Below are 19873 nucleotides of genomic sequence, written 5' to 3' on the forward strand. Positions count from 1 at the left end.
CACAATTTTTATTTACAAAACAAGGTCGAAGACATTTGACCCCCAGAATGCAAAAATTTGTTATAAAATTGAGCTGCAAAAAATGATTTCTGTGTGTGTGTGTGTGTGTGTTTTAAGCAGTCCAACTCTTCCCCAGGTCTACCAGCTCCATGCCTTCACAATAGGACCGTGGCCTCGACGCCCTCACCTGGATTCATAGGGGAACAACACATAATCAAGAACAGATAGACAAGTTCAAGTTTGTTTATCTATATAGCCCTTCATCACATGTTCTCAAAGGACTTCACAGAGAGTGAGCCTAACTAGATCTAGCTGATCAACAATCAACCATAGAACAGAAGTAGGACAGACATCAGGAAGAGCAAGACACACAAACACAGAGACAACAGATTCTCTCTCTCTCACACACACACACACACACACACACACACACACACACACACACACACACACACACATGCGCACACACACACACACACTCACTGTGGGTGTCCTGTGCGAGGCCAGTTGTTGCAGGAGGGGGAAGGGTGTCCACTGGATGGGCTCCACTGGCCAACTGCAGACAGACAGGTCGCTGGCCTTGCCTGAGTCCAGCACACAGTCCCCCACGCTCATCTCACTGCCCCTCCAGCCATACTGGGAGCTACAGGGAATGTACAGAAGTCTATTTAATTCAATAGCAGGCTAATAGAGGCAGCAAATGATTCTGTTGGGGTTAGATGGTGGGGAGGTGGTATCTTTGTATGTCTTTGTATGTATGTATGAGTGTATGTATATACAGATATATATACTGAACAAAAAATAAACGCAACACTTTTGGTTTTGCTCCCATTTTTCATGAGTTGAAATAAAAGATCTAACTTTTTCTATTCACACAAAAGGCTTATTTCTCTCAAATTTTGTTCACAAATTTTTTTAAATCGATGTTAGTGAGCACTTTGAGTTCAGCTCCTTTGCCAAGATAATCCATCCACCTGACAGGTGTGGCATATCAAGATGCTGATTAAACAATAATCATGCTGTTTTAATAGATTTAAACAAATTTGTGAACAAAATTTGAGAGAAATAAGCCTTTTGTGTGCATAGAAAAAGTCTTGGATCTTTCATTTCAACTCATTAAAAATGGGAGCAAAACCAAAAGTGTTGCGTTTATATTTTTGTTCAGTATATTTATCTCTGAGGCTGCGTACATAATGAAATAACTTCTGTGCTATAACTATAAATATACTATAAATGTATGCGTTTTTAAGCTGCAAAAACAATTGCCTCAATGAAGACATTTGTTTTTTCTAATTGAATCTATAGGTAGCTAGATGACTAGAGTGAAATAGATAGATAGATAGATAGATAGATAGATAAATAGATAGATAGATAGATAGATAGAGAGAGAGAGAGAGAGAGAGAGAGAGCAACATGGCTAAGGCTAATAATAAAATAAATTATTGGTAAACCCCCCCCCACATTATTTGCCCCCTGTATGATCACCCGACCCATTAACACCTCATGCTCAGCTCATGTTGAATGCTGGATGTGTGTACCTGTGGGGGTAGACTGTGTTGATGCGTGTTCCGTGGCTGGGGCAAGTGGAAGCCAGTGACAACGTGTCGTCGTGGTAACAGCAGGGGCGGTCGAGTGCCCGCAGGTGTAGTAACTCGTCCGAGCGTGTGAAGGCAGGGTTATCCAGAGAGTCTGCCGATCCCGCCCATGAACGCAACCAGAACCGGCCTGACAACTCATCAAAATGGTTGAACCTGCGATAGCTGCACACACACACACACACACACACACACACACACACACACACACACACACACACACACACATGCTGTTGGCTCTGATTTTGTTGATGTCTATGAGTTAATTTCATTTCCAATTAAATCCATTTTGGAAAACATGGATTTAGTCATTTAATAGGCTATTTATAAAATATATTGGATATAGCATGTATAAGTGTTGTTTTATCAACCAAGGACTTAAGTTAAAAATATAAATTTACCATATATATTTTTTTCATTTTATGCCAGCAATCATCATAATAATAAGTAAGAGTAGTTGTTGCTTGGTGGCCATCTTATTCAGAGCTAAAACTCATTAAGTTTTCCATACACTAAGTTTAATTTTTTTTAGACTTTAATGTCTTACTAGAGTTAAAAGCTGCACTAGGAAACTTTGCATGTTGGCAGTTGGGAGCGAGAGGTAACGGTTTGAACTTCAATGCCAAGTATTTATTAACTAATTATTAACTAATCATGTAACATGACATCAGTAAACTGCACATAGTGGCTGCCGATCTGTGAATGCTTCACACCAAAAGATACCAAGAGGACAGAGGCAAAAGATCTAACGGGGAGTCCTGCTTTCTCTGGACGGAGCGCTCGCTTGCTGCTGTTGAGGACAGTTTGTATTTCACACTGAAGTTTTGATTCAGACGGAGAAGTTTGCTGAGCAGTGTCCATACCAAACAACACAATTTAGAACCTACGGCGTCTCAGTTAAGGTGGATGGGACGCTCTTCTCTGTTCAAACCCCAGTTTGTGACTTCGACTGACAAGACTAAGGTGTATTTTTCCATAAAAATCTTTCCTAGTGCAGCTTTAAGACTAATGTCTCACCATTTACTTCACGTCTACTGCATAGCTTGCATCTATGCAGTTCAGCAGCCAGACTATGACACCTAGTGGAGATTACTGTAACTACAATTATCATGTGTAGTCGTTACAGTCACAGTGTTTTTGTATTTCCTCCTCTCTCCCCTCCCTCTTCTCAAAACATCTGATCTCTCCTCAGCAGTCTGGAAGTGTTATTACCATATAAATCAAATTAATCATTCCAGTTCTGGTGTCACGTTCATTCAAATGCCTTTTTCTACGGGCTGTGTGAGATGAGTCGGAGATTCAGTGATGTCCGTGTGTGTGTGTGTGTGTGTGTGTGTGTGTGTGTTTGTTCTGTTATTGTATACTTAAGGCCCACCCAGTAGCCCATGGGAATCCTCACCCACACGCCCTGACACAAACACCCTATAACCTCTCATTCACTCTCTACATAATGTTTTTACTGGATCCACCCCAGCCCTCTTGACTTCTAATCATGTGAATGTCCCAGTGTTTGTATTGTACGCTGTGTGCGTGCTGTGATTATATATGTGTATGTGAGTGAGTGGGTGTGTATACCTGCTCCGAGTCTGGTCCACTTTGGCCTGGATCAGCATGGCCCGGTAGCGTCGCACCGCCACAAGTGCCAGAATGGCAATTACGGTCACCATGATGAGTAAGATGGCGAGACACGCCCCCGCCAGCCGCGCTCGCGTCATCTTCACGTCACACCTCTGACCCATGTACCAGAAGTCCTCTCCTACAAGGCAGCTGACACACGCAAACATACACTACCAGTCAAAAAACACATTTTTCTTTATTTTTTACAATTTTCCACATTTTAGAATAATAGTAAAGACATCAAAACTATGAAATAACACAAATGGAATTATGCAGTGACCAAAAAGTGTTAAACAAATCAAAACTATCTTATGTTTTAGATTCTTTAAAGCAGCCACCCTTTGCCTTCATGGAAAGGCAAAGGCTTTGGAAAGAAATTCATACATAGGCATCAACTTCACTATTTATATTTGTCTAAAAAAACAAATTTCAAGCATTTAAGCATAAGCCTTTAGATCAAAATGGCTTTAAGAACATGAAAAACATAGTACATTCAATCAGGTGTGTCCAAACTTTTGACTGGTAGTATACACTCTCATACACAAACTTTGCTTGGATGGATGGAGAGAAACAAAACACGTGTGTGTGTGTGTGTGTGTGTGTGTGTGTGTGTGTTTTCTCACCGGCAAACTGGAAGCTGGCCTGGATGGTGCGTGCAGATGCCGTGGTGGTGGCAGTAGTCAGAGTGGCAGTCAGAGGAACAGCTGTGGTTTGCAGTGCCAGGCTGGGACACACACTCGTAGCCCGCTGGACACTGCAGCAACCAGTCACACACACCCCCCTGCAGACCTGGAGGGGAGACGTGTGAGTGTGTGCATGTGTAAGTTAAAACAGTCAGCCATGCAAACAACTCCAAAAAGGTGCAGCTGCCAGCTATCCTTTCCCTCTTGGATTGAAGTTACTACAGAGAAAAGAAACAATGATCCTTATAGCAATAACAATAGTGCTTGCATGTGTTCTTGTTGACATCAATATGTACCCATAACACCAGTGTGAATTTGTGCAGACGGGGAAAACCAAAAGTGAAAAGAGTAACAAGATTACATGCCTCATTAACCCGTTCAATATTGGAGTAAGCCAGGCCATCTTAACCAGGTTTCTCGTAATTGGATTGTGATCTAAACCAAGTTATTCTAACTGAGTTATTATGTTTACATATGTCAACCTAAGGTGGGAGCTAATTAAGTAACCATGTTAAGAATGGAATTCTCCATGTAAACGTGACTGCGGCTGACCATTTACCCAGCACTATAACTCAATTGTCCTGATGCACTAAACCCCACCCAACTGGCACCCTGAGCAAGTTAAAACAAACACTAAAAATTATTTGCAAATACTGTTTGGTTCTGGTCTGATTTGTTCCTACAATGACATTATATTAAGACCTCTTCAGACAGTGAGACCCCTGAATGCAGGCTCACCTCCCACTGTGATGTTGGTGATCTTGGACGATCTGAAGCTCCTCCCCTCGCGAACAGCCTGAGCCAGTCCCGTTCGTTCCAGCAGTGATGCGGGTCCTGTGATGCCCAGCCAGTCCAGAGCCTCTCTGGTTCTGAACTCCAGCAGACTCTGGACTGCCAGGCCACTGCAACAACAGCAGAAGAGTAGATTGTTACATTCTCTACCTCTCTCAGAGCAATCCTCTCTCTTTATCTTTCTCTCCATACAACCTACTATAACCTCGCTATTTATACAGTATATACAGTATATCATCCTCTCTCCATCTCTCTACTCCGCCTCACCTGCTCCAGACTCCCAGCAGCCTGCTGAACCCTGGAGCTCTCAGTAGGTACGGCTCCACCTGAAAGAAAAGAGGAGTGACAACACTGAATCAGCTACTAGATGAAAGTTTGAAACTTTAGTAGTGTGTTCATTAGTGCTTGTGTGTGTGTGTGTGTGTGTGTGTGTGTGTGTGTGTGTGTGTGTGTGTGTGTGTGTATCTTCTCCCACCCAGGCAGCAGTGTCTTCCTCCAGACCAGCAGTTGAAGCCGAGCTGGACTCTTCTACAATGATCTGCAGCAGCAGCTCAATGGACTCCACTGGAGTGAACAAGCAAATTAGTCTGTTACTATATGCCTGCAATCTGGATAATTACATATACACACACACACACACACACACACACACACACACACACACACATATATACAGTACCTCTGATGGTTGCAGGCTGGTCTGGCACGATGTAGAACTTCGGTGTCTGAGTAGTTGTGGAGCTCCAGGCAGGTGAGGGGGGTGATGCAGACGTTGTGTGCACCAAACTGCTTTCCTGGCTGGGATATGGGTCAGTCCACGACGGGGGTTGCTGCGGTGGTCCAGCTGTGACAGAGTGTGTGGTTGGGCCACTGGGAGTCGGAGACAACTGCGAAGGTGCTACTGATATGATGGAGTGCTCATCCTCTTCCTCTGCTCCTCCCCCTCCAGCTCCATGTCCAGATTCTGTGTTTGTAGTTGTGTGCGAGGGCAGCGCAGTGTGTGTGGTGGTAATATAGTCATGGAGCTTTTTATGTGTAGTAGAAGAGGGCAAAGGCAGGGGTTTATATGTTTGAGGTGTGCGTGTAGATAAAGATTTTAGTGTTGGTGTTTGCGAGGGTGTAGGTACGGTTTTGCGTTGAGTGAGGAGTGTGTGTGTAGGGGATTCAGCGGTAGAAGAAGACGTCAAAGGCAGGGGTGTGTGAGTGGTGTTTAAACTATCTGGCAAGGTACTTTGTGTTTGGAGCGGGTATACAGCTATAGATGAGGGTGTGGATGCGTCGCCATGTGGGACTGTTGATGGCAAAGAAGGAGCATGAGTCGGTGAAGTAGCTGGTAAGGATGCGTGTGTGTGCGAGACCTCATGTGAGAGTGCAGGAGTGGGACGCAGTGTGTAAGTTTCAGTGTCAGTCCCTGGCCCCGTCCCCTGCAAAGGCTCTTCCCCTCTCGTGTTATTATTAAAATTTCTGGTTGTGGTGACAGTTGAGTCCAGGACTAAATCCCCCGGCATGAGTGGTGCTGTGGGTGAGGGAGGAGAGCCTCTGTAACCTGAAGTCCAGCCATCGTCTTTGGTGGTGTCACGGCTGCTTTCGGAGGCAGAGGAGGTAGGGGACTCATTAGGGCTAAAGTTGTTTGAGGGAGTGTATGTATTAATGACATTTCTTGGCGTGTGTGTCGCTTTGTTGCTTGTCTGTGTGTATGGGGAGAATGTGTAAGAAGGAAGGGAGTGTGTGAGACTGTCTGTGTGTTGTCTTTGTGGAGAGTTTGTTTGGGTCTGTGTGGCAGCCGGACCGGGGTTGGGAGCGAGAGTGTGACGCATCTCTGTGTTTTCAAAGGACCCAAATGCAGCAGGTTGACTGGTAATGTCCAATGTAGCAGATACAAATGAATCAGTTCGTCTAGCGTCTGGATAAGATGACACTTCCACTCCAGTTACAACAGAAGTGTCACGCTCTGTACTGTGGGTGGAAGATGATCGATTAGTCCTACTGGGAGAGGATGATGGCGATGACGCAGTGGCTCCAGTATCAGTGTGTGCGCTGCTTGAGTCATTCCACTGTGGTTCGCTGGGTGACTTTAAAGGGTCAGAGGTGACCGCTGTGGCCAGGCCGGAGTGAAGTCTGTCTGTGCTCCGCTGGCTCCTCCAGGCATGCGGTTGTTTCTCTCCAGGACCCCCATCCGCAGGCCCAGCATGTGGGATTAGGATGGCACCAGTCGCCCAAGACCTCAGGAAAGACGACGGCTGTGGGGGAGAAGGGGTGAGAGGCAGGGCACTGGAGCTGGATTCAGTGGGGTCAGTTTGCGGTGTGTGTGTGGCTGTATGCGTGTCTGTGTGTTTCGATGTGTGAATTTCTGTATATCTGTGTGTGTCTGTGCCAAGCACCATGTTGGAGCTACCGACCGCTGCATCAGTCAGTGCGTGTGTCCTCTGGGTTTGAGGGTGTGTGTCTCTGTGTAATGTGTGTGGCATGTGAGAGTATGTTTCTGTGCTCAGTGTGTGTGATGTGGGAGACAGCGTGTCCGTAATCAGTGTGTGTTGTGTGCGAAAATGTGACATGTGACCCTCAGTGATGTGAGCAGCCCCAGACGTATCCGCTCCATTGTCTGGTTCTTCCTGAGGAAGAGGGGGAGTTTCCCTATCTGCTGTCCCAGCCATGGTGAGCCCTGCCTGGGGAGAGGGGGGGTGCAGCAGCCCCTGGTCCTGAAGGGAGGGACCAGACCCAGACTGAGGCACCGAACTCCACCCCAGCCCTACATAGAGGTGATCTATGCCCCTTTCTGTCCCTCTTAACGCCTCCTGCCCTTGCTGGGGTACAACAGGCGCCCTGCTTGTAAAGCTGGCTCCTGTCTGAGACCAAGGTATGGCAGTGGAGGGGTCTTGGTCTGAGTCTAGGCTGGTGTGGTGCTCCGAGGAATTCCTCTCAACTTCCTGAACTGGGATGACCAGGAACAAACACAAAGACAGAGAGAGACAGGGTGAGGAGAGAATGGAAACCACAACAACATAACATCTCTCCCTCTCTCTCTCTCACACACACACACCACAATGAATGTGATAAGAACTTTCCTACTGACAGATTTACAGCTCGCAGTGAGGTTGGAACAATTGTTCAGCCACCAGTTCCACCCAGTGCAACCAAAGAGTATCATAACATTCCTCTTCTACTGTAAACAAAAAAACGGACTCACCATAACACCTCTTTTGTATTCATATGGACACCAACATTGCACGTAACATAGGCCATAAACACTACCGGAACCCTTGTTGGGGACCCAGTGGTAAACCAAGTCCATCTGACCCAAATATCATTACACCTATTAGATCAGACCCTCATGATCAGGGTGCAAAGCTAGGCTAGTGGGCCTTACTGACTCAATAACTAAAACTGGGTAATTGGGTAACTTTATTGGCAAACAAGTAACAGCACAAATAGTTTCTCACCATGATAGGACAGCTGAATTGTGTTTGAAGAGTGTCCCGCTCCTCTCCAAGTAAGGGCAGCTTTGTTTCTGTCACAGCCGGAGAGCAGAGCAGCACCTCTGGTCTCCAGGACCTGCTCCTCCTGGTCCCAAACACAGTGCACCGATATGCTTGAACCACTTTCCAACCATGCCAACTCTAAACGTACCGTTTGACCCAGTGGAATATCTATCGTCCAAGTGCAAACTGTGACCAGCGGGCTTTTGTCAGGCTGGTAGTTTATGGGGCTGAGCCTGTCGGTGTCAGTGAGTCGCCCTGGTAAAGTGAGACTGATGTGACCAGAAGGCTCTTGGTCCAGGTGGACAGTCCCACCACACTGGTGGTGCAACAAGGCCAATACTTTACCTGAGGAAATAAGTAACATAAGAGAGCATTACTTTCATAAAATCTTCTGAATTGTGTGTGATGTTGCAGTACAAACCAAGCCTCAGCCTGGCATCAGGGAAATTCAATTTGGCTACATTTATTAAATCTGCTAGATGTTGCAAGGGTTAGATGTGGATAATAGGCTAGAGGTATACCACAAATGTCATGTAGTAGGCTACTTCCAAACCTATTTCATATTGACAATAAAGAAGCTTTTAAGTAGATAATGAGATAGATAAACAATTCCAAGTAAATGCCCCAACTTGAACAGCCAGAGTTCCTTACCTGTTGTGATAATGCAGAGCAACAGATAGGCGTGGAGCTGCATTTCCAATCCTGAGACATTTCAGTGTCGGAGCCACTATTAATTCCAAATCCATACAGATTTCAGAGTTATCCGTGCGTAATGGTGAGAACAACCAAAGCGCGCGCACAAAATGATCTCCGCTTGTCCGCCGGACTGTCCCGAGCTGAGAGGCGTCAGAAACTTTCCTTCTCCATCATTTCCTTCTAACGGAAATCGCAGTGTTGTCAGGGGTACAGCGCCACAGAGTCACCTAAATTAGATACACGTGTGTGTCATGTAAAGTAGGAGAGAGAGAGAGAGAGAGAGAGAGAGAGAGAGAGAGAGAGAGAGAGAGAGAGAGAGAGAGAGAGAGAGAGAGAGCGCCAGCGCTTTAAACTCCTCTAGGCTGTTCCGTAGGGTCGTTTTAATTTACCTAGGCATTTTCAAAGATGAGACGAAGGAATCCGGTAGTCTCGGCGGGGTTCATTTTTTACACACCACATAAACGGTATTCAGGAAACCTTTACCACAGGACACATGGAGACATGAAAGGGTGCGCAGTTCATTAGTGCTTTCACATTTACACCCCACCATGTCAGCCAGGGAAACTGCCGCCCGAAGACAGCGGGCTCATTTGGCTTTGAATAGGCTAGAGGTAAAACCAATTTAGCTGCTGTCATTTACCCTAAAAATGTCGATCTATATATTTGAAGACACCGTTCACCTTAATTAAAAATTTTTATTTGCATTAAAGATCACACAATGATTTCTCTCTTTAGTTTATTGAAGACATGCAAAGGATTTGACAATCACACAATAGAAAATTCTTCAAATAGCCAGCACAGATAAAACATGCTTAATAAATGTAAAAGAGACAGTTGAATAGCATTAGGAAAAATAAATGTCTAATCCCATAATCATTTGATTTATACCCTACGCTAAGCTATGTAGCAATCATGTAACAATGTGACGGACTGGTTCATTGTAGTTAAAGTGGTTTTAATTAGAACCTAAACTAAATAACTGAGTGGCATCACCCAGAATGCATTTCTCACTTTGGAGATGGCTTGTACTGGTTGCACTTTTCTCCTGTCAGGTGACGGTCGCAGATCATATGGTCCTGAACTCGAAGCGCCCTCTCTTGGTTGAACAGGTGTATGTGTGTGTCCCCTGCTTCAGGTACTTAACACACGATCCCAGGTGGTCGTCCCTGGCCCAGTCCTCATCCCACACCTCGATCTTCAGACCCAGGTGTGTGTCCACCTTCATAACAAATCAATTAAAATAACATGAAAATATACCTTCATAGTGTTGAGTTCGATTCATCACACAAACAAACAAACAAACAAACAAACAAACAGTTCTCTATGTCAAAACTATTGAGAAAATGAGTGCATATCCCATCTTGAGCATGTAATTTACAAAAAATATATGTATATGTTAAAGATGCAACAGGTAACCAATAAATACAGTATTTTACAGTAGAAAATGGGTTAATTTTGATGTTTGGGAGACCACATTTAGCTGATGTCATTGGCTGTATAAATGAAGCCAAATGATGAGATTAAAGTGATAATTTTTTTTGTCTCAACTGTGGACTTTTGAAGTGATCTGTAAAGTGAAGATAGGTGTTCACCTCGCCCAGTTCATAGCGAGCATTCCAGCGGGGGGAGTTTGACCTGATCACATGGGTCTTGTTGTAGATGGAACAGAAGTGCAGCTTAGCATACCTGTGAATGGGAGAAAACAAGGAAAAGCAAAATACTGAGTAACATTTGTGCTTGATACATCATGCATACAGTGCCCACCCACCGAGCCACCGCCTCCTTACGTCCCCCCTGCCTCTATGCATATAATATATGCATATGGAAACAAACGAGGCTTCCTTTTACAGTACAGTTCCAGCTTAATTACTGAGTAAATTGTCATGTTTTACTTAGTAATGTTGTGGAACATATATGGTACAAGTTCCTGTTAACTGCATGGACAATGGAATAATCTATTACAAAGGATATGGTAAGAGCCTGGTAATACCATGGAAACAAACAAGGCTTCCTTTTACAGTACAGTTTCAGCTTACTTGCTGAGTAAATTGTAAAAACATCTGCAAGAATATATCCAGTATTTAAGAAGATGTACCATGACACTAGAGGAAAACTGTTCCTGCGGAGGTTGTTAAGTATTGATGTAATTTTTCAACTTAAATAAAAACAATTCCATAGTTTCTAAGGTATATCTAATAAACCCTTTATAAATGGGTGTAGCCATGAACAATAACTATATAAGAAAAAGTAATTTATTGGAAAGTACTATCTTAATTTCTAGATAGTACATAATTAAACTTGGGCTGTTACCAACATAAACCTTGGATAACTACAATTGTAACTTGAATTGATGGGTAATAGAGGAGGTGTTTCTAAGAATTGGTTGCCTACTTTCCTAGGAAGTACGCAATTATATCTGAGTTATTACCAACCTAAAACGGTCACAACTACACGGTACTTAGTTGAGTTGATGGGAAATAGTGGAGGTTTTTCTTAGTATTTCAGCTGTAGTTTCTCTGTATTTACCTACTTATTTACCAGTAGTAATATACTATAATTTACCATATATTTACCAGGTAAATACTTAGTAATTAGGGGACTGTAAAAGGAAGGGTTACCGAGTGGGGTGGGGTGGGATGGGGTGGGGGGGGTGGAATGGGGTGGGGGTGGGGTGTTACGCAAAAAAGTGGGGGAGAGAGGTAGTGAACAACAAATAAAATGTAAAGGTTGAGTCTATATTTCAGATGTGAATAACACCACAAACAACCTAGACACATGAATACAGACATTTTTCATTCTAACATTTACTGAGTTCTAGATACCAGGCACTATGTGCTAGTCAAACACAAAATGTAAATCTATTTTGCAACCGTGAAAAGGTTTGTTTATATTCGTTGTTGGGAAGTTTGCTTAGCGTGCTCTTTCTCAGCAGTGCCTTACTTTGCATTAACACACACACACATTTACAACAACAAAACACACTGGCAACACAACAGCTGGGAGCTCCCTGAGAACAGAAGCAGCTGAGAGTTGTGTGCCTTGCTCAAGGGCACATCACAAGCAGAGATCATTGTTCCTTCTCACACCCCGGGTACTTCAGGGGTTCGAGCCAGCAGCATTCCTGTGACAAGCCTGCTTCTCTAACATTCGGGCTACTGCTCACTGAGACGCGGCTTAACAGGTTTTCCTTCTGTACTCACAAGTTAAATGTGGGTCACACTTGTTTGGAGAGTCCAATGTTGATACTTAACTTACTATCAAGTGACTATAAAGTGTCACAAAAAAAACTACTGAGTTTCAAGTGATACTCATAATTGTGTGAAAAGTAGTCTATAGATATTCAGTGTCTGTGCTAGGGTTAATCTTAGGGTTGGGGTTAATGTTAGAAATAGGGTCAGGTTAGGGTTAGGTTTAAAAATGGCGTCAGGACTCAGGTTGGGTTTAGGCTAGGGTTACATAGTCTGGAGAGACGCACCAAATAACACTTTGTTGAACATCTGCTGTCTGTCACCTGATAGCTGAGTATCAACATTGAACTATCCAAATGAAGTGTTACCGAAATGTGCGTCAAGTGAAAGATGTTAACAAAAAATAAATAATAATAATAATAATAATCATGTCAGAAGCATCAAAGAAGTTGAGCATCTTTCTCCATCCCAGTCCAACTAAATCAAACTCAGGGTCTGCAGTATTAGTTGCATTAGAACTATTATTTCCCTCAAAATCCTTCCGGTCCACCTGAACTACATACTGCCAAGTACTGGGGGGCCTGAGGACAACACACACACACACACTCCCTGTGCTATTACATAGATCAAAGCTTGCTGGGTGAATTCATCAGTGGTTGTTTTTGTGACACAAATCATCCACTGTTCTGTTTTTATCTGCAAGTTTGTTTCCATGACCAGTCCATCTTTCAGATGTAGTGAGGGGGCTGGCAGACACAATTAAACAGGAATGCTCATCCACTAAAAGCACAGTAAATGTAACATTTGTCTTTACTATTGTCATGTGACACAAGTTCACATACATTCCTAAACAAAGCCTTGCCTCTCTCTATCTCTCTCACATGCATACACAAAGGTGTGGGGTAATATTCTTAAACATATTCTTTGATCAATGTGTTGCAACAAGGAAGAATGATTCACAAAAAGAGGAATTGAACAAGACGAGACTTACAAAACAAGAGACTTTTTAATGATGGAAGAAGAACAATTCTTACATGGTGGTTTTTGTCAGTTACAGCCCAAACAACGAACATTTTTGTGTAACAGTTTGCTTGAACCTTGACGCTTTTAAAAGCTGTGGAATTGATTATTAAGACAAAGCAACTATAAACAGTGCTGTGTACCAAAGTGCTTTTCCAAGTGGAGAATGAAAACCAATGATTCTGTGTTTCGACAATTGCACACTGTTCAATTTGAGCATCCGCATGTTATGGGGACAAAACATTCAAATCACAAATGTTGGGAATATTGGTGTTCTCTCCATATGCATACAGTTCTGAATCTGTTTTCAAAAGAATAACACAGATAGAGGAAAAGCTTTGGCACACATACAGTAGACGCGTTGGAAAAAGGGTCAGGGGAGCTAAATGTAAATGGTCCTTTTGAAGACATGCACATACAAACAAAAACACAAGCACTTGCACACACACATTCTCGTACTCCACTCATCTTGTGATCCTGCATCGTGTGAAACTGTTTCCAAAAGGGGGCAGTCACTTCCATAGGGTCACAGGCACTCTCACTTTTTTATATAACGGCGAAGCCATGGTTAAAAAAACAACTCTGAGGTCATATAGGAACAATCTGTAATATTCTCCAAAGTTCAAAGTCTAATGAAATTATTCATACATATCCACTGGTACTTGGAAGAAAATGATCCCACTTAAAATAATGTGATGCAGCCTACAAGCTTGGTTTATTGGTTGGTGTGTATTGTTAAAATAAATCATAGGACTGGGTGGGTTGGACTATGTGCATGTATGTATGTGTGAGAGAGAGAGGGAGAGAAAGAGAGACAGAGAGAGAGAGAGAGAGAGAATGTGGCCTCTTCTCTTCATCCAGTACGAAGGATGATATGCACTCCAGAGTCGGTGAAAACAGGACCACTCATGTCTCCCACTTTGAGAGCAAAGGAGGCATCCTCAAAAGGCTTCTGCATCTGACCTGCAACATGCACACAGATGTGTTAAAGCTGCAATATGCATGACTTATTTGTTACATTAAAATAACAATAAATAAACAGGATACATTATACATTATCAGTCTGTGCATGTCTGTGATCTGTGTGTACGTGTCTAAATCCATTGTAACTTAATTTCAATATATCACGACCGGTCATGTATTATTAGATTAATTGTCCTTAACTACAATGAGAGCAGTGTGCCTGATTAAATCCAGTGGTGAACAGGAGCAATATGCCAGTCTCTGCACTGTGCTCATCTTCACTTTCTGAGTGTTGGCCAGTTTTACACATCTCAGATCAACAAGTGTCAAGTTACCATTTCACACACGAACGCAACTGTGGAATTTTAAGTTTCACATTCGGTTCGAGTGCAATCCTGCTGGTCTACTGGTCTGTGCATCACGAAATGACAGTTGTACAGCCAATAAAAAAAATCTTCTTGGGACAGCCGCCCAGATAAAAGCCTATGTATAGAAAACCACTGGGAGTTTTGTATGACATTATATGTAATATCTCTTCTTACTCACTGGATGGAGTTAGGAAACAGTGGGAAACTGACTTTGGAGAAGAATTGACGATCAATGGATCAATGGGAGGCAGTATTTCATCTAATACCAGAGTTTCCGTTATCTGGTAATTACTGTTTTTTTACCGGGAAAATCTGTTGAAGTCCGACATATTTAAATCTCTCCGGTCATAATGTCCGGTGAAAATAATTCCCTCTAAGCACAATTTGAATTGTATTAAAATAGGCTAAAATTAAATTTCCACATATCCTTCTATTAAAAAAATGACGGGGATCTCTCTCTCTTACAGTGGCACCTATAGTCGCAGGCCTTTTGGATTTCGTGGCCACAATCTTCGCTTACATAGGCACCTTCTACAGACTGGAGAGCCGCAGCCGCGGGTCTGCCATAAGCGAAATATCTTCCTCCTCATCTACAGTCTTTCCGCCTGTAGCCTCAGGGCTCATATTGTTAGTGTGTGACTGTCCAACTCTGAGGAAGACGAACTGGTGTCACTCGCGACAGGTCGCGCATCCACCGGCACCAGAGTTAAAAAGTAGTCTGATATTATATCAGTCCATTGCGCGTCAGTCGCTGCTCCTTATAGAAATTGAGTTTAGTAATCTAGCAATTTCTGCCTCACGGGAATTCATTTCTATGTCTTTTAATAATATCAACTCACTCTCACTCTCTCTCTCTCTCTCTCTTTCTCTCTCTCTCTCTCTCACACACACACACACACAGGTTGAGATGCCTGACAACTACGTTTTCCCGTGGATTAAACAATAATTTTGATTAGACAATAAAGTGAACGATGGTCAACCTGTTACTATGCAGATGTTCATTCATAATTTTAAGGGACACATAGAAGTGTTGCCAGGTTCTTAGCGAGAAAACCCTCCCAGTGCCAATTAAACCCAACCCATAAACAGCTCAATGATCAACGAAACTAGTCCAAAGTAACAAACCAATAACAAAACTCCACACTACAACCCTGACAAACTTTATAAACAGCGTTTTAAGTCCTACAGCATTTATAACATTTCCAAGTACATTAAAAACCGCGAACCTGTCACCATACCTTTATGAGCTTCAAAACTATATTTAGCGTTTGAATTTCACAATAATCTATACACAGAATGAAAGCCAAGGCTTTATTTTATTAAAATCTGATGAAACCCCAAAACAGCCAAAAATCGATCTTTTCTCATAAAATCACGTTTATCCACAAATGCGCCGTTGTGACTTCCAACTGAAAATGATAGAACGCGTCACATATTTGACCGGAATTTCTCCCATTTGTCCGGGACATTGAAATCTTCCAGGACACGTGGACCGGCACCAACTTTTTTCTAATGGAAACTCTGTCTAATACATACTTCCTCTCCATGCACCAGACATGGCTTAATACAACTTGTTTTAAGATTGTTTTAAAGGTCCATTTAACCAATGCAAGGTTGGCCAAATTTTATCCTAATATAGACTCTTCATGTCCTCACGGTAAAGGCCAACCAGCAGATTATACACGTATGTTTTGGCTCTGTCCCAACCTTATTACATTTTGGTCTGAAATGTTTAATTTACTCAAAGATGTTCCAAAAAGATATTATTCTGAACCCTGTATGTGCTCTGTTTGGATTAGTTGGTTATTGAGCAATCCGTTATCTAAAACTTGAATGACTTGTGTGCAGTGCCATGGTGTGTTTGTGAATGCTTGAGTAAGAATGTTTCCGGGTGTGTGCATATTTGTTAACGTATGTGTGTAATTGTTTTTGAATGTGAGTGTGCACCTCTGCCGAACAGTCCCAGGTCTCCACCGTTCCTGGCAGAGCTGCAGTCGCTGAACTGAGAAGCCAGAGCCTCAAACTCCTCCTCTCCGGACTTGATCTGCTCTATATACTCTACACATACACACACAGAGTAGAAAAGAAAAGAGCACATTAAAACTTAATGCACACTTAATCACACAATCACTCAGTCACTTGCAACTTACTCTGAATGAGTTCCAGGGCCTGATCTTTAGTGCGTGTGATGTTTTCTTCCCGCCAGGAAGATGGACGACGTGACTGACTGTGCTTCACCAGGAGGTGAGAGCAGCGCACCTAGAATGAATCAAAGAAAGAAGATCCAAATTGATCATAGGCAAACACCCTACAATCAGTACTTACACATGGTAGAGAAATGTACATAGGAACCTTATCTGGCTCTCCACGACCATCTCCCACCGGACGTTCCCACTGGCTGGCATTGGTGATGTGGTTGAAATAATACACTCTGCCTGGAAGGGCACAGAGAGGGAGGCAGAGGCATTTTAAACGTTCTTTAGAGATAAGCCAAGAGAGACAGAGAGAACACAATGTGATGGAAGGATAAACAAGGCTGTAAGTAAACAATAAGGATTCCTATTAAGGTCATTATAATCTACAAGGCTTTTTGTGACCCCTAAACAAATCTGTAAAACCTCGTTAAGAAACTCGGGGCTTGCCCAGGTTCAAAGTAAAGCCGTGGAGCAGCATGACGTCATGCATGGGCCCTGTCTTAGCAAGCTTGAATGGGCCAAGTCTGACATGAGGCAAGAAACCTTACAACGAAACACCACATCTAGGAAAACACACCTATAACATCTGGTTACCCATCACTAATTCCAGTAAGTCTTCATTAAACATTAAGTTGCAACTGTCTTTTTAACGGTAAACCACGATGTTGGGCTTGCTAGCTAACGCTAGTAAGCTAAGTTACTTATTGCCATTTAGCTTGCTAGCATATTTCGCGTCTCATAGCTTCTCTTTCGCTACCTGAACTGCGGCTCATTCGTTTCTCCCATCCTGACGGTAACTTCTCGTCGTCTGCCATTCTTTTTCTGCAACACTGTTGCCAAATTTAATTTCAAGGCAGCTACCGAGTGATAGCCTGATCTGTGCAGCTAAGCAAATTACGACACCTATCGATACACCAACAGATTATTTTACGGTACGATTTGTTTTCAGAATTATGCCCGCCTTTGGCGGATCTTCTATCCAATCATAGGCGGAAATGTACTGTCAATCACGTATGTATCAATTTCATTGGTCTAGAACCTAATACACAAACTAAAACAGTTTACGGTAAGCGAGACACACAGGCCATTCCAGAAACCACCAGCGAAAGGGAAATCGTTGGACTATTGTACATTTTCAGGTAGTAATGTCACATTTTGCACAATGTTATTGTAGCTGTAATAGGATGCTCTAGATTTGTACACAGAATGTGCCCTTTGATTGACGTGTGTGCTGTGTAGGGTCTATAGCATTGCTATCTAGCTAGTACAATTGTCAGCCATAGCTAATATTAGCTAGGTAGCCGGGCGGATTTAAACTGATATTAAAGGCTCTACGGCGGTCTGTTGGTGAATTGTGAATAAACCGGAGACCGTAAAGCGGAACAGTAAATTAACTTGACAGGCTTTGAGTGATTTAACAACATCTGTTATTAATCCTAGGCGAAGGATTTTACTGTGCACCCACACTCCACTAGTAAACCATGTGTGTTACACTAACGCTGTCTCTCTTCTCTTGTTTCTGGATAGTCAGTAAAGATGATTGAGGTGGTTTGCAACGATCGCCTGGGCAAGAAAGTCCGGGTCAAGTGCAAGTATCCTTTATTAAAGCTGTAGAGATGGTGATGCCCTGCCAAACGTGTGTATTACCAGAGGCCAGACTACTTTAAACAGTGCGCAGGCGTCTACGCGCGGATTTCTGCCCATTTGTAATTCATTTCTGCTCCACTGTTTTTCTCAAATTCTTTCACAGCACTGCAATTCTTTCACAGCACTGCAAACATAACGTATATTAAACTTAAATGTGAGTACACCATGTCATCACACTGGTCCCTCCTTAACCTCCATGCTTCAGCTCTGAGGACACAATCGGAGATCTGAAGAAACTCATTGCTGCCCAGACAGGAACCCGGTGGGACAAGATCGTATTGAAGAAATGGTAATCTGCTCCTCTGGCATCCTGCCCTGTCCCCTGACCACAGTGGTTGTTGTGTGGCTGTTTTCTGTGACCAGCTTAACATTAAACCTCTTGCTCTGTTTGTCCTCCTAGGTACACCATATTCAAGGACCACGTGTCTCTGGGTGACTGTATCCTTTAAACAAGCAGTTAATCTTCAGGATTTGACATTCTGAACTGTTTTTGATCCATCATCCCCATATTCTTTGTAACTGTTTACTGATAGTACTTGTCACACCAATGTTTATAGTCTCATAGAGGCCTGCTTACTTTATGTGCTTAAACAGTAAGCATCAGATAATTTGAGGTGTCAATAATGTACATAGGGTGAAAGAAGGGTGCCTGCAGTGTATATACTGCATCATATTAAACAGAAACATATTTGATCAGGCCACTAAATTAAAACTAAAATGTTAAGCCATACTAACACAATCTATGGATCCTTTGTAATTTGTGTGTTGTCCACAGGGGATGAATTTTGGCTACAAGTAACTAGTTTTGCTTGAGGATGAAATTGTTGTTGTTGTATTAGTGAATATACCTTTAGGAAGTTGATATGTTTCATATATGCTAAAAGCACATGCAACATTTTTCAGATGTCACACATTTGTTTACCTCTGTCTCAGCCCAAATACTCTGGCAGCGGACATCATGATTATCTGTTGGGTCTTTTCCCAATGAGCTTGGGAAAAGCATGGAGAGTACACATTATGGCCACTGACTTTGCATTAGTCACTGTCAGTGTACTTCCAACTTCTTGACAAAATTAGTAAAAAAAAAAAGTATTTAGTTTTTTATTGCACAGACAGTAATCAATATACTTGTTGGTTTACATGTACCACGATGAGGCTGAATATGTTTTGAAGTGCTGCAGAAGAAAACATCACAGTAATAAATTAACAAGATCGATAGTGCGACAAAACCTTTCCATTCTGAACTTTTGTACTTAACCACAATCTCTAGATGAAATCCATGATGGCATGAACCTTGAGCTGTACTACCAGTAGACCAGAAGAGGACCACAAGTCAACCCCCCTCCTCAACACACACACACACAAACTCAAATGGAGACTGTGGCACAAATCAGCCATGATCAGACATCACAAGAAGTAAGCAGGAAGGATCGTGTTCCCATGATATCTCCAGAACAGAAGACACACACACACGCTCACACATAAAATGTATAGATCCGAGTCTCAGATAGTTTTGGCTGTTATCTTTTAGCCGGCAGATCATGGTGTTTAAGACATGTTGATGTTCTTTGGAGTTTTTTGTTTTGATATTGTTTTGGAAGTAAAGAGGATATTTATATACCTACAAGTC

General features: G+C 42.7%; 3 protein-coding genes across 3 annotated transcripts; 1 reads left to right on the forward strand and 2 right to left on the reverse strand.

Annotated features, from left to right (window-relative positions):
• Positions 1-8949, reverse strand: vap (vascular associated protein). Its single transcript, XM_078282285.1, has 12 exons — positions 8818-8949; positions 8128-8511; positions 7248-7619; positions 5367-5531; positions 5163-5225; positions 4955-5013; positions 4634-4781; positions 3836-4001; positions 3171-3362; positions 1539-1760; positions 484-643; positions 1-187 (listed from the first exon to the last, which is right to left on the reverse strand). Exons 1-12 carry the CDS (start codon positions 8858-8860, stop codon positions 113-115), a joined length of 2049 nt encoding a protein of 682 aa, XP_078138411.1. The 5' UTR covers positions 8861-8949; the 3' UTR covers positions 1-112.
• A 4088-nt stretch (positions 8950-13037) lies between these two features.
• Positions 13038-17504, reverse strand: pin1 (peptidylprolyl cis/trans isomerase, NIMA-interacting 1). Its single transcript, XM_071909365.2, has 5 exons — positions 17354-17504; positions 16754-16836; positions 16552-16660; positions 16349-16459; positions 13038-14033 (listed from the first exon to the last, which is right to left on the reverse strand). Exons 1-5 carry the CDS (start codon positions 17409-17411, stop codon positions 13924-13926), a joined length of 471 nt encoding a protein of 156 aa, XP_071765466.1. The 5' UTR covers positions 17412-17504; the 3' UTR covers positions 13038-13923.
• Positions 17505-17650: 146 nt separating this feature from the next.
• ubl5 (ubiquitin like protein 5) lies at positions 17651-19870 on the forward strand. Its single transcript, XM_071909369.2, has 5 exons — positions 17651-17735; positions 18124-18188; positions 18449-18532; positions 18644-18681; positions 19514-19870. Exons 2-5 carry the CDS (start codon positions 18133-18135, stop codon positions 19555-19557), a joined length of 222 nt encoding a protein of 73 aa, XP_071765470.1. The 5' UTR covers positions 17651-17735; positions 18124-18132; the 3' UTR covers positions 19558-19870.
• The last annotated feature ends 3 nt before the right edge of the window (positions 19871-19873 follow it).

The sequence above is a fragment of the Centroberyx gerrardi genome, chromosome 3 (assembly GCF_048128805.1).
Source record: "Centroberyx gerrardi isolate f3 chromosome 3, fCenGer3.hap1.cur.20231027, whole genome shotgun sequence".
NCBI classification, from domain to species: Eukaryota; Metazoa; Chordata; class Actinopteri; order Beryciformes; family Berycidae; genus Centroberyx; species Centroberyx gerrardi.

Bases quoted from the DNA above. Each gene is read 5' to 3' on its own strand.
- vap (XM_078282285.1), bottom strand. From the start codon at position 8,860: ATGCAGCTCCACGCCTATCTGTTGCTCTGCATTATCACAACAG. The intron at 5,532-7,247 runs GTCACATGTCAC...ACTCTGTCACAG, and splicing joins GGCTGCTCACATCACTGAGG to CTGGACCACCGCAGCAACCC. The intron at 644-1,538 runs GTACACACATCC...CATTCCCTGTAG, and splicing joins AACACAGTCTACCCCCACAG to CTCCCAGTATGGCTGGAGGG.
- pin1 (XM_071909365.2), bottom strand. From the start codon at position 17,411: ATGGCAGACGACGAGAAGTTACCGTCAGGATGGGAGAAACGAATGAGC. The intron at 16,661-16,753 runs GTTCCTATGTAC...GATTCATTCTAG, and splicing joins GTCGTGGAGAGCCAGATAAG to GTGCGCTGCTCTCACCTCCT. The intron at 14,034-16,348 runs GTGCACACTCAC...TGCATGTTGCAG, and splicing joins CCTGGGACTGTTCGGCAGAG to GTCAGATGCAGAAGCCTTTT.
- ubl5 (XM_071909369.2), top strand. From the start codon at position 18,133: ATGATTGAGGTGGTTTGCAACGATCGCCTGGGCAAGAAAGTCCGGGTC. The intron at 18,533-18,643 runs GTAATCTGCTCC...TTGTCCTCCTAG, and splicing joins AAGATCGTATTGAAGAAATG to GTACACCATATTCAAGGACC. The intron at 18,682-19,513 runs GTATCCTTTAAA...CACAATCTCTAG, and splicing joins CCACGTGTCTCTGGGTGACT to ATGAAATCCATGATGGCATG.